General features: G+C 44.7%; 1 protein-coding gene across 4 annotated transcripts in view; it reads right to left on the minus strand.

Moving 5' to 3' along the window:
• The window catches only part of sptan1 (spectrin alpha, non-erythrocytic 1), a 117,664-nt gene that overhangs the window by 15,737 nt on the left and 87,506 nt on the right, over window positions 1-14,421 (minus strand). For all 4 annotated transcript variants that reach the window (XM_061292612.1, XM_061292611.1, XM_061292610.1 and 1 more), the window contains 6 exons: window positions 7,464-7,672; window positions 5,288-5,408; window positions 3,912-4,033; window positions 3,708-3,840; window positions 3,532-3,630; window positions 3,294-3,453 (listed from right to left, as the gene is read on the minus strand). In XM_061292612.1, coding sequence (XP_061148596.1) covers window positions 3,294-3,453; window positions 3,532-3,630; window positions 3,708-3,840; window positions 3,912-4,033; window positions 5,288-5,408; window positions 7,464-7,672 — 844 coding nt within the window. The remainder of the gene's footprint in view (window positions 1-3,293; window positions 3,454-3,531; window positions 3,631-3,707; window positions 3,841-3,911; window positions 4,034-5,287; window positions 5,409-7,463; window positions 7,673-14,421) is intronic.

Raw genomic sequence — 14,421 nt, forward strand, 5'->3', positions numbered from 1 at the left:
GTGGCGATCTGGACTTTGAAGCGGGGACATTAAAGGCACTCGGTCTGCTCCGTCCTGAAGCGTCGGAAGCGGTGTGCGAGGAGGCTGAAGAGGGGCGAGAGCGGGGGCGTCCGGGCCAGGCTTGGCGGCCAATCCAGCTCGCCCGGCCGTGCCTTCCATTCTTCTGGCGAATGTTCGATCGCTGGACAACAAAATGGATTACATTCGCCTGCTGAGATCTACAAACCGGACAGTGCGTAACTGCTGTGTGCTCGTGCTCACTGAGACTTGGTTGACTGTCAACATTCCGGACTCTGCTGTGCATCTGGAGCGACTAGCGTGCTATCGGGCGGATCGTGCCATTGTAAGAGGGGGAAAATCGCGAGGAGGTCTACATCCGTGACAAACGGTGCCGGGACTCTGTAGTGGTATGCAAGCACTGATCGCCACTGGCGGAGTTTGTGATCAGGTAAAAAGTGCCGTCCTTTTTACCTGCCGAGGGAATTTACTGCGATTCTGCAAGTCGCGGTATACATCCCGCCTTCCAACATCGCGGACGACAGGATTGCGGCTCTTAGTGAACTGTACCAGGCTGTCAGTGAACAACAGACGCCGCACCCTGACTGTTTCACCATCTTCGCTGGGGACTTTAATCATGCTAACCTGAAGTCTGTTTTTCCGAGGCTTCACCAGCATGTTAATTTTCCAACACGTGGTGACAGCTTCCTGGACCTGGTCACTGGCAAAGAAAGCTCAGCGCCGCCTGTACTTCCTGCGGAAACTCAGGCGAGCAAGTGCTTCTCCGGCCGTCATGACTACATTCTACCGTGGCACCATTGAGAGCGCCCTCTCCAGTTGTATCGCTGTCTGGGGTGGTAGCTGCACTGAATACAACATGAAGGCCCTGCAGCGCATAGTGAGCACGGCTTGTAAGATTATTGGTGCTTCACTCCCCTCCCTGAAGGACATTTACACCTCCCATCTCACCTGCAAGGCGCCCACGATTGTGAGTGATGTGAGTCACCCTGCTCACTCTTTGTTCGATCTTCTGCCCTCTGGGAAGAGGTACAGAGCCTGCGCTCCCGTACCACCAGACTCACAGACAGCTTAATTCTCCAGGCTGTTAGGATCCTGAACTCTCCCCCCCCTTTTGCGTAGCGTCCTGTACTTTTGCGCTATATTCAGACTGTCTGCTGTATGCACACTTGCACCATTTTTGCTCCTCTTATTTATTGTGTTATTTGTTATTTATTCATCACTCTTATTTATTCATTGTTTGTGCCTTCTTGTTTTTATTTTTTTTGTGTATATTGTGTACTATGTCTTGTCACCGTGGGATAGTGGGAACGTTATTTCGATCTCTGTGTCTCTTGGCATGTGAAGAAATTGACAAAAAAGCAGACTGACTTTTTTTTTTTTTTTTTTTTACTTTGACTGTATTGTCACTTTGCTCACTCAAAACAATAGCGACTGTTTCTCTTTGCCGATATTTGTCTCTTCCATTGTTTTGTTGACGCGATGGAGGATGTTTTACTTTGAACCAATCAGAGGACATTACATTTACGTAGATCAGGGCAGGAAACCGATCAGAGTAATATGTAATGCGTCCCCCCGCCACTTTGATAAATAAACTCTCTCAAATGGGATCGACAGAGACATGCTTACAAGGCACAATTCAAGATTCCTGGAAAGCTGGGATTATTGGCGAAGAGCAACGTGACGAGTTTGAATCCGATGACAAGAGGGAACTTGCCCAACTGTTTGATTCGGATACAGAAGATGAGGATTTTGGTAAGTTTGCGCAGGAATATCGATTAACAATCATGTGAGTACAGGACAGTACATGGTTAAATAGTAGAATAAAGTACAACTGAAGTCATCCGACCGAACTCAGTCTTTCTTCCGTGACTTTTTCTTCCCTGTTTACCGTAAGTTATGGTATGTATGCACCAATAATGCGGTGCACTCTGTGTGTAGAATAAGTACAGAAAAGCTCAAGCAGTTGAGTCTGCGCCTTTTAACCTGAATCACTTTTATCCCATTGCTTGATTGACATACAGGTTAGCCTGTCGGGAGGCAATCACAGTGAACCCCACCCCCACCCCCGCAGCAGGTTTGGCTGTGCATACACAAGCACAGCACTTACGCTAACAAGCTAATCAACGCATCAATGCACGCACTCGCTTTTTTCTTTTAAACTAAAGAAAGTTCATGACCATCAAAAATTAGTGGGGTTGCTGGACCAAGTAAGAAGCCAAACTGTACCACTTTCATCCCATTGCTTGATTGACATACAGGTAAGCCTGTCGCGACATTTAAAAACAACAAAAAAAATTCTATATGCTAGAATCCATTCCATCGCTTGATTGACATACAGGTAAGCCTATCGAGAGGCAATCACAGTGAACCACACCCCCTCACCGTAGCAAGATCGGCTGTGCATACACAAGCCCGGCACCAAAGCTAATAAGCTAATCAATGCATTACACATCAACGCACGCACATGTTTTTTCTTTTAAACTAAAGAAAGTTTATGACCATCAAAAATGAGTGGGGTTGCTGGACCAAGTAACCAGCTCAGTGTGCTAGTGGTTAGAGTGTCTGCCCTGAGACTGGAAGGTTGTGGGTTCAAACCCCGGCCGTGTCATACCAAAGACTGTAAAAATGGGACCCATTGCCTCCCTGCTTGGCACTCAGCATTAAGGGTTGGAATTGGGGGTTAGAAGGAGTGGAGCTCTTTACAAGCCCTAGGCTTCGTCTCCCTCCTTGCACAGTTATTGATATAATATGTGCTAAACAATAAACTAACTAACTAACTAAGTAAGAAGCCAAACCGTATCACTTTTATACGGAATGGGAGTTGGACTTTTTTACCTCATTGACTGGGTTGACATTCCCTTTAGCAGCGCTCCATCTAATGGATGCGGAACACAACCCTCATCAACGCCGATTTGATGCAGTAGCTTCTATTCTATGCGCCTTTTAATCCGGTGTGCCCTATATATGAAATATTTTCTAAAAAAAAAAATTCAATGACGGTGCGCCTAATAATCCAGTGTGCCATGTAGTGCAGAAGATACTGTAATTTTAAAACATAATGCGGGGAGTGGGGAGGGGGGTAGTGGTCAAGGAGCCAAGCGCTATCAACACATTTTAGATTTATCATATGGCGGCCCCCTGTAGAAATAAATTGCCCACTATTGCTATGGGCTGGCCTCCATGTTTGAAACACCCGGTTATGTTTCTGCAGGAAAGATACTAAAAAAAAAAATTAAAACAATGACCCAGGTGATAATCAAGTATTTCTTCCCTACCAATCCAAGACTCCACCACATCGGCCTTCCAGTTGAACTGCAGAAAGGCAGAGTTCTCATCCAGCTTTGCCTTCCTCTGAGCAGCTGCCCTATCAAGCTCTGATACTTTGCCTTGGAGAGCTGACATCTTGCAAGTGATACTGTCCACGTGATGGTTGTTCTGTTGAAAACAAGAGCATCCGAATTAAAAGCAGTTTTAAAATGCAGCTTGCTTTACTGGACATTTAACAAATACTACCTTCTTAATGAGATCTTCTCCATTAGTACAAACATCGCTGACTCTGTCTCTGTGCACAGTGAAGTCTGTCTCAAATGCTTCATGTTTTTTAAGCAATCCCTAATAATGACACATCATGACACTTCAAAAACATATCTTTCACTTATACATTTTGACAATGTGAATTAGAAAAACACCTGCACAGCAGCCAGCGTGTCTCCATAGTCTTCACCCCCAACCAAATTTAATTTCTCGTTAATCCATGCTTCTTCTTCTTCCACGTTTGCCACAAATTGTTGGTAATCTAACGATTCCTCCAGCCTCTGACCCCTAGGATGTAGAACACGTTTGTGTACATTGTGTACTTGCATGTGTGCAATTGAACATATTTGTACTTTTACCTCGCTCCAGATAGGTCTTTTAGTTCTTTCCAGTGATCTACAAACTGAGACAGTCTCTGCTGTATCTCCTCCTGACCAATGGTGTTGTCATCAGACAGCTTCTTTCCAGTATCCAGCACAGACTAGAGAATGCAGATGTGGTTAAGAATGGGTGTCCAAATGACATTGGTAACTAGCTGAACAACTTGTATTAACCAAATATGAATGAAATAATACCAGATGTTAACTCTAAATGCCAAGAATTATTAAAATTGTTCATGAAAATCAAGAACAAGCTTCCGAATTTATTCTCTTTTTGAATTATTTGAAGAGGTAGAGAATGGTCTGACGGCATTTTCTTATATATTTCAACTGCTCCAAAAGTCATAATGCGTCATAACTGCCAGTAGATGGTAGTGATGCATCATTTGAGATTTAAGATCCCCTCTGCATACAGTAGGGTCGTTAGGCTTAGCTGTAGGTTAATGACAGATGTGCTAGCTACAGCTGGCTCTATTTACAGTTTGAATATCATGGGATACTTGTATAAAAGCCTCTAAGAAATTATATTATTGCGCTGTGGTGAGTGTTACATTTTTTTGTAGAATGCCTTCTATTGCCAAGCCTCAAATCATGTGACTGTGTTACGTGTGTTATGACGCTGTGCATGTGCAGTTAAATCAGGAAGAGAGCGGGTTCACAAGTGGTTGTTTACAAGTTCGCTAGACACGTTAAATTAGGCAAGTTCGGCGGAATTCATGACCAAAAAACTCTGTTGCAGGACATCTGTAATTGGATTTTGGTTGTAGGACATCTGTTATCAGATTTCGGTTGTAGGACATCTGTTATCGGATTTCTGATATCCATTATGCGTTATTTATTATCGAGCATCAATCTGTGCACCTGTAAATCTGGAATTACCATCTAAACCTTGAGTAAAGATACCCAATCCATCAATCCATTGCATCCTGTATTCTGACCAATAGGCCATCCTGTACACTGTATACATCCTAACAATTCAGCAAAATAGCCTCCTCAACAATACAACTTTCAGCAGTAAAAAGTTCATATTTTATCTTTAATGAAGTGGATGGATAACGTCATTATTTTCAGCGCGTGAACGTTGGGTGAGCCGTGATTGTAACCTGAGCCCTCATCACATCAGATATCATTTTCAGTCTACTGCAAGTGGCAAAATTAAGTTTTTAAAGGTGTTAATTGTACATGAAAAATAAAGTGATCAAATTCACTACAGAAAATATATTAACTTTTTGCACAATTAATCATCCCATTAAGTCTGGTCATTGTAGTGTATTTGATTAAATATAGGTTGAAAAGGATTTTCAAATCACTGAATTCTATTTTTACTTAGGCTTTATACATCATATATTGCTTACCTTAATGGCTGGCTCATGGGCTCCCAGTTCAGCCTCAAGCCTCTTATGTTTCTTCCTCAGATTTTGCACTCCAGTCAAGTCTCGGCCATAGTCTTCTGAACTTACAAGCAATTTCTTCTCTCTATATAAGGTTTGGATATTAATACACTGAGCCAATGCAACGTTATCTTCAAATAAAAAAACAACCTAAAACAGCAATTTGACTTGATTAAAACGGTTCACATTTCAACTTATTTAAAAAAAAAAAATAGACCTCTATAAGTATCGAAATAAAAAGTGATTTACCGTAAAGCAACAATTACTCAATACCCAGAGAGATGTTAGGTCCTAACCGAGGTCATAACAGTGCTTTTCTGACATGGCATGTTTGCGGAGTTTAATGGGTATTATTTAATATCCCCTCCTTATTTTAGTCACCCCATGGAATGTTGTTTCCTGCTATACATGGGTTGATAGGTACTGCAAGTAATTCCAAGTGACATCACAAAAGCATATTATGGAAAAGGTAAGCATATTATCAGAATTACTTTGAATTGGTGTGCGTTTGCGTAGCAGCCTGACTTGATGGCTTTTTTAAAATACAGGGATGAGAACGGCAAATGAAAAAAAAAAACACTGAAAAGTAGCCGGGGTCCGCATGCTTTGGCCCCTCATTGGGGGGGGCATACTTGCCGCAGGGGGCCAGGGGCCGCAGCTCCCCCCAATGGGGGCAGCAGTAGGCCAGGGGCCACAGGCCCCTATTGGGGGTTGCAGGGGCCACAGGGCCTACAGGCCCGCATTGGGTGCCGCAGGGGGCCAGGGGAAATGCCAAGCTCCCTGGAAACTCCTGGATTTTGGCAGTACAGCAACCCCAAAATCATTAATTTCATCAATTTTAATTCACTCAATTTCAACAGTTTTAAAAAAATATTCCTGCTTGGTGGGCTACCAAGGTGAATATAATAAGTCAAGCCTCGGTTTTCGACCACAATCCGTTCCAGAAGGCGGTTTGAGAAGCGAATCGGTCGAATCCCGAATCTATTTTTCACATTACAAATAATGGATTTTTTTTTAAATCCGTTCTAAGACTTTTTTAAGCATTTTTTCATTTGCTAATTTTTGTCTGATCGCGCAACGGCAGCCGACCGCGCAACTGCACCGCGCTAATGGCATTATTGTGACAGAGCCGTCGCTGAAATTGAGAAAATATTTTTAAAGTCCTGATGTACTTTCCAAAATTTACCGTAAATTTCGGACTATAAATCGCTCCGGACTATAAGTCGCACCAGCCATAAAATGCCCAAAAATGTGAAAAGAAAACATATATAAGTCCCTCCGGAGTATAAGTCGCATTTTGGGGGGCGATTTATTCGACAAAATCCAACACCAAGAACAGAGATGAACGAGCAACAACAGGCTAAACGATACAGTATGCTAACGTGACAAACACAAACGAGGAGCTAAAAATAACATGTGAAGTGGTCAACTATACTTGTAAGTAAGTGATGTGTTAATGATCAAGTACAAATTTGTGGAAAAAAACATATATAAGTCGCTCCTGAGTATAAGTCGCCCCCCCCACCCAAACTATGGGTGCGACTTATAGTCCGAAAATTAGGGTAAATTGACCTCAGTCCGCACGGAGCTTAATTTAGTCCGATCGCGCAACTGCAGCGCGCTGGGCGCTCACTGTCGCATTGCTTTAAGAGCATCTTTGTGTTCCGAGTTGGAAGATGACGCTGCTCTCGAGCCATGCCCATCTGAAGCAGTTCCTGATCCCGTTCGACTTGTCTACTTCCCTGGCACGATCCACATCTTTTTTCTCTAAAACGTTCGCCATGCTGGCTAAAACATTTGCAAATTAGGCAAATGAGTAGGCAAATTATGTGATGAAAGTAGCGCCAAAATGCTGCCCAAAATAAGGCGGCTGTAGTCGCAATACTGCTGGCAATTTTCTCAACAGATCTACACGATCCACGAAAATGATACTCCCGACGGAAAAAAAACACGGAAATCGGCGGATCCACGGAAGATTCTGATTCCTGAAAATAACTTTTCAGGCTAATGCTTAGATAAAAAGTCCTTATATAAACACGAAACGTAAATGGGTTTAAATAATATTCAAGTGATCTACCCGTGTTTTGTAGAATTGGGGTACAAAAAAAACTCAACTGAAGTGAAAAGTGGGCACTCTTACTTGATCCAAGACTCTTCATCATCCAGGTCTCTGAAGAACTGATGCAGGCGGTGAGACTCGTTGAGTTTTCCATGGCGGCTGGCTGCCATGTTCTGTATTTTGATGAAACGACCATTGACTGCACCACGCTTGTCCTTCACTTGAGAGGTATCAAATGCATTGCTGACCATCAGACTGTCAGCCTGCCCATTCAGATCCTTCAGACGATCCTGAGAAGAGATCGACATTAGGCGTGTACAAGACCTTGAATTAAAAATACTGAAAAACCTGAACATTTTATATTGATTTACTGGAATGGTCTATCAAAATTCAACTACAAACCAAAACTACAACTTTTCACTTTCACTGTACGTGTCCTGGAGTCTAAAAACTGGAGAAAAACATTTTTATTTACAGTGGCGTGCAAAGGTTTGGGCAGCCTCGTTACATTTCATGATTATCCTTTATAAATCATTAATTGTTTGGATAAAAAAATCAATTAAATACCGTATTTTCCGCACTATTAGGCGCAGTTAAAAACTTACATTTTACTCAAAAAAACCACAGTGTGCCTTATCATGCAGCGCGCCTTATATATAGATCAATTATATACTTAAATACTAGGGGTGTAACGATACATCGATACACATCGATTAATCGATATTATGCTCTACGATTTATTGGCATCGATGCTAAAGGTAAACATCGATTTATATCGCCGTGTTTGACCTCGGACATTAGACGCGACTTTATTTTGAAATCCAGTTCATTGTTGCTTGCTTCCTCTTCCGGGAGCAGGGAGCAGTGCGCGGCGTTGTTGTGTTGTGAGCAGAGCAGGCACGTGAAAGGGGAGTCGACAACTAGTACGCGGCTCCTGGGCAGGTGCTATGGCTAGTGTCCAAAAAGACGAGGAAATTTGCTCCCCTTTAGGCTTCAAGTCATTCGTTTGGAAGCACTTTGGATTCCAAAGAAAAGATGGCTCAACGGACAAGACACGTGCAGTTTGTAAATCCTGCCATGCGGTGATCAAATATTCAGGGAGCACAAATCTCGCCGCACATTTAAAGAAAAAACACGACATCAAAGTTAAGTGTTAAAGTAAGCAATTTGTATACTACAATACTCTTGTCATTTCCTAAATAAAGAGTTTGCAGTACCTTGTTGATTTTGCGTATGAATTGTTATAAATCAGGATATTGTTCTATATTTTTTATTTAAAAAAAAAAAAAAAAAAAAAAAAATCGATCGTAGAGCACTATATCGCGATATATCGTGATTGAATCGCAGCAGGCTTTAAGATATCGGCAAATATCGTATCGAAGTTCTTTATATCGATATATCGTATCGTGACAAAACCCGCGATTTACACCCCTATTAAATACTGGTTGTACACAGTGCTCTGCCAAAATGTTTCAGTACGTTTTAGTACGACTAGTATATCACAAGGTCGCATCGCTTCCCAACATTACGGCAACTGTAGTCAGGGGGCGTCACCGAATAGCTGTTGTACCCGCAAGGCTATTTCATTTCAAAATAGGCTGCTCCGTTAATGTTTCGAGTAAATTTGCGGATTTATATGGAAGGGAAACATAGGTAAGCAGTACCAATGTGTTAGATCGAACTTTAGTCAGTTCCGATCATTTTATAGGAGATCGTTTGAGAAACGCGATTGTTTACACTTTGCTGAGGCTCACGGGGGTCTGCGAGCTGAGGCTCATGGGAGTTTGCGGGTGGCTAAGGCTATAATAATAGCTGGTATACGCACAAGGCTATTTCATGTCAAAATAGGCTGCTCTGTTAATGTTTTGAGTAAATTTTCGGATTGATATGGAAGGGAAACATAGGTAAGCAGTACCAGTGTTAGATCGAACTTTAGTCAGTTCTGATCATTTTATAGGAGATTGTTTGAGAAACGCGATTGTTTACAGAGGGCTCATAGGTTATTGGCTAGTGGATGCATACCGCAACCCTAGTCAACCTCAGTTTGTTGCACTATAGCTTCTATTTTATGTGCCTTTTAATCCGGTGCGCCCTATATATGAAATACCGTTTTTTTCCGTGTATAGTGCGCAAAATTTAACTAATTTATTGTCCTAAAATCTGGGGTGCGCATTATACATGGGTACAAAAAAAATTTTTTTTTTTTTTTTTTTTTTTAAAGTCCCAATGATCGTCACACACGCAGGGAGGCAATGGGTCCCATTTTTATAGTCTTTGGTATGGTCTTAACTAGGCTGGATGTAATTTTTTTTTGTTGGCGTTGATTTCTCCGACTGCCCGTAAACGCACCACCGCGCTCCGTGCGCGCACGGGAAAGAGTGTTTTAGGATGAACAGCAGAGACCAAAGGAACAAGGTAGTGTTGTGAAATAAAATATTACCTGTAATACGCATTTTGTTATTTGCTGATTGAAACTGCTAATTAAACTGTGAATTGAAACTAATAGGAAGAAAACAACTCTCGCTCTTTATATAGCTGACGTGTCTTGCGCAGCCGTTCTGTGCATTTTATTTCACAACACTTTGCCTTGTTCCTTTCTTCTCTGCTGTTCACTTCAAACACGCTCCATGCGACCGCAATGCTCTCGTATCAGACGCTTGCTCGATCGCCTGCTCGTTTGCTGTTTGTCACAATGTACCCTACACAAATCCGAAACATTTGTTGCGGCTCCGAGTCACGACGAGGGGCAAGTTTTGGTTTCCAAGGGTGTTTTTATTCCTCTTCAACGTCTCTCCCATACAGAGCCGCCTTTTTCACGTCCGCACGCGTCTTTCCCGTGCGCGCACGGAGCGCGGTGGTGCGTTTACGGGCAGTCGGAGAAATCAACGCCAACAAAAAAAATTACATCCAGCCTAGTTAAGACCATACCAAAGACTATAAAAATGGGACCCGTTGCCTCCCTGCGTGTGTGACGATCATTGGGACTTAAAAAAAAAATAAAATAAAAAAAAAAATCTTTTAAAATTCATAAAAATTGGGTGCGTATTATACATGGGTACAGGCTTTTTTCCAGCATCAGCATGCCATTTTTAGGGTGCGTATTATACATGGGGGCGCACTATACACGGAAAAAAACGGTAATTTCTAAAATAAAAAATTCATTGAGGGTGCGCCTTTTGGTGCGAAAAATACGGTATATCCTATTACCAATTAGTGTCGAGAATCGTGGAAAATCACAGGTATTTGTATCATCTACTGAAATTCTGGTATCGGCACAATATAGCTCTTTGTATAGACTAGAGCAGGGGTGGCCAACCAGTCAGAGACTAAGAGCCACATTTTATACTGTCATCGCAAAGAGCCACATCATACACATGAGCACACATGAACACACACGCACGCGCGCACTCACGCGCACACACACCTCTCTGCTCAGCCAAATTTATTGTGTGACATTATTACCGTTTTTTTCCGTGTATAGTGCGCCCCCATGTATAATACGCACCCTAAAAATGGCATGCTGATGCTGGAAAAAAGCCTGTACCCATGTATAATACGCACCCAATTTTTATGAATTTTTAAAAATTTTTTTTTTTTTTTTTTTTTTTTTTTAAGTCCCAATGATCGTCACACACGCAGGGAGGCAATGGGTCCCATTTTTATAGTCTTTGGTATGGTCTTAACTAGGCTGGATGTAATTTCTTTTGTTGGCGTTGATTTCTCCGACTGCCCGTAAACGCACCACCGCGCTCCGTGCGCGCACGGGAAAGAGGCGTGCGGACGTGAAAAAGGCGGCTCTGTATGGGAGAGACGTTGAAGAGGAATAAAAACACCCTTGGAAACCAAAACTTGGTGCAGTTCGGCGGCGCGCTACGGTTGAGCGTTCTCTCTCGCACTTTCTCGCTCTCTCTCGCTCTCGCACACACGCGCACACGCAAACCGGATATCATACGGAGGCCGCCATTACAGATGCGCAGAACGGATGCGCAAGACACGTCAGCTATATAAAGAGCGAGAGTTCAGTTCTCTACCTAAATCCGTATTACAGGTAATATTTTATTTCACAACACTTTGCCTTGTTCCTTTCTTCTCTGCTGTTCACTTCAAACACGCTCCATGCGACCGCAATGCTCTTGTATCAGACGCTTGCTCGATCACCTGCTCGTTTGCTGTCCCGTGCGCGCACGGAGCGCGGTGGTGCGTTTACGGGCAGTCGGAGAAATCAATGCCAACAAAAAAAATTACATCCAGCCTAGTTAAGACCATACCAAAGACTATAAAAATGGGACCCATTGCCTCCCTGCGTGTGTGACGATCATTGGGACTTAAAAAAAAAAAAAAAAAAATTAAAAATTTTTTTGTACCCATGTATAATGCGCACCCCAGATTTTAGGACAATAAATTAGTTAAATTTTGCGCACTATACACGGAAAAAAACGGTATTATAGGGGGAAAATCTCGAGGAGGTGGAATATGCGTCTACATCCGTGACAATTGGTGCCGGGACTCTGTAGTGGTATGCAAGCACTGCTCGCCACTGGCGGAGTTCGTGATCATTAAGTGCCGTCCTTTTTACCTGCCAAGGAAATTTACCGCGATTCTGCTAGTCGCGGTATACATCCCGCCTTCCAACGTCGAAGGCGACAGGATCGCGGCTCTTAGTGAACTGTACCAAGCTGTCAGTAAACAACAGACAGCGCACCCTGACGGTTTCACCATCTTCGCTGGGGATTTTAATCATGCTAACCTGAAGTCTGTTTTTCCGAGGCTTCACCAGCATGTTAATTTTCCTACGCATGGCGACAGCTCCCTGGACCTGGTCTACTCTTCGCATAAAGGAGCTTTCAAAGACGCCCCCCCCCCCCCATCTTGGACTTTCTGACCATATCACTGTTATGCTTTTGCCCGCATGCAGACAAATGGTGAGAACATCCAGACCGGTTCGCAAGCGGGTACGGGTGTGGCCTGAGGGTGCCTCTGATGCGCTTCGTGACTGCTTTGGCTCTACTGACTGGGACAAGTTTAGGAGGGCTGCCACTTGCGACGATCTGTTTCCTCCTACATCAGGAAGTGCATTGATGATGTGACTCTCTCAAAATCCATCGTCACTCGGGCTAACCGGAAGCCATGGCTGACAGGGGCTGTTTTCAGGCTGCTGAGGGCCAGGGACAAAGCATTTAGAGGGGGGGATGAGACTGGCTTGAGGACTGCGAGGGCCGACCTGTCCCGGGTCATCAAAGAAGCGAAGAGGGCGTTCTCTTGCAAAATTACCGCCCACTTCAAGGACAGCAGGGACGCATGGAGCCTTTGGCAGGGCATTCAGACCATCACGGACTACAAGCCCGCGCCGCAGAGCTGCGAAGGCGACGTCCGTCTGCTAAATGATCTTAACCGCTTCTTTGCTCGCTTCGACGCTCAGAACAGCACTTGCCCGCTGAAGGCCACTCTCCCTTCACACGAGCAGCCCCTGTGCCTCTCTGCCGACAGCGTGAGGAGGGCGCCTGCCGCTATCAACATCCGTAAGGCGGCGGGCCCTGCCAACATCCCGGGTCGAGCGCTGAAGGACTGCGCTGGGGAGCTGACGGGTGTGTTCACGGACATCTTTAACATTTCCCTGCAGCAGGCCATCGTCCCCTCGTGTTTCAAAGCTGCCACCATCGTACCTGTGCCGAAGAAACCTGCTCCGTCCTGCTTCAATGACTACCGCCCCGTGGCACTGAGGCTCATCATCATGAAGTGCTTTGAATGGCTTGTCGTGGAGCACATCCGATCCGTTCTCCCCCCCACCATAGACCCCTTCCAGTTTGCGTACCGAGCCAAACGGTCCACTGAGGATGCCATCTGCTCTGCCCTCCACTCGGCCCTCACCCACCTGGGGAGCAGGGACTCGTATGTGAGATTGCTGTTTGTGGACTTCAGTTCTGCCTTCAACACCATTGTGCCACAACGTCTCATCTGCAAACTCGACAAGCTGGGCCTCGGTACCTACCTCTGCAACTGGCTACTGGACTTCCTCTGTCAGAGGCCACAGGTGGTACGTGTTGGCGACAAAATCTCCGCCAGCATCACGCTGAGCACAGGGGCCCCCAAGGCTGTGTGGTCAGTCCGCTGCTCTTCACCCTACTGACTCATGACTGTTTGCTGACGACACGACTCTGGTGGGTCTCATCACCAAGGGAGACGAGACTCAATACAGGTTGGAGGTCGACCTTCTGACCACGTGGTGCAGGGACAACAACCTCCAGCTGAACGTCGACAAGACCAAGGAGATTGTTGTTGACTTCCGGAAGGGTCACACCCAACACCTGCCTCTGACCATCGACGGTGCTGTGGTCGGTGCCAGGTTCCTGGGGGTGCACATCAGTGAGGATCTCTCCTGGTCCACCAACACCGCATCATTGGCGAAGAAGGCCCAGCGCCACCTGTACTTCCTGCGGAAACTCTGGCGAGCGAGCGCTCCTCCGGCCGTCATGACTATGTTTAACCGTGGCACCATTGAGAGCATCCTCTCCAGCTGTATTGCTGTTTGGGGTGGCAGCTGCACTGACTACAACTTGAAGGCCCTGCAGCGCATAGTGAACACGACTGGTAAGATTATTGGTGCTTCACTCCGCTCCGTGAAGGACATTTACACCTCCTCTCACCCGCAAGGCGACCGCGATTGTGAGTGATGTAAGTCACCCCGCTCACTCTTTGTTCGATCTTCTGCCCTCTGGGATGAGGTACAGGAGCCTGCGCTCCCGCACCACCAGACTCACCAACAGCTTCATACTCCAGGCTATTAGGATCCTGAACTCTCCCCCTTTCTACGTAGTGTCCTGTACTTTTGCGCCATGCTTACTGTCTGCTGTATGCACACTTGCTCCGTTTTTTCTCCTCTTAGTTATTGGGTTATTTGTTTATTTATTATTTATTCATCACTCTTATTATTTATTGTTTGTGCCTTGTTGTTTTTATTTTGTGTCGTTTACTTGTATGTCTATCGTGTGCTGTGTCTCGTCACCGTGGGATAGAGGAAACGTAATTTCGGTTTCTTGGT

The sequence above is a fragment of the Syngnathus typhle genome, linkage group LG12 (genome assembly GCF_033458585.1).
Source record: "Syngnathus typhle isolate RoL2023-S1 ecotype Sweden linkage group LG12, RoL_Styp_1.0, whole genome shotgun sequence".
Taxonomy (NCBI): Eukaryota; Metazoa; Chordata; class Actinopteri; order Syngnathiformes; family Syngnathidae; genus Syngnathus; species Syngnathus typhle.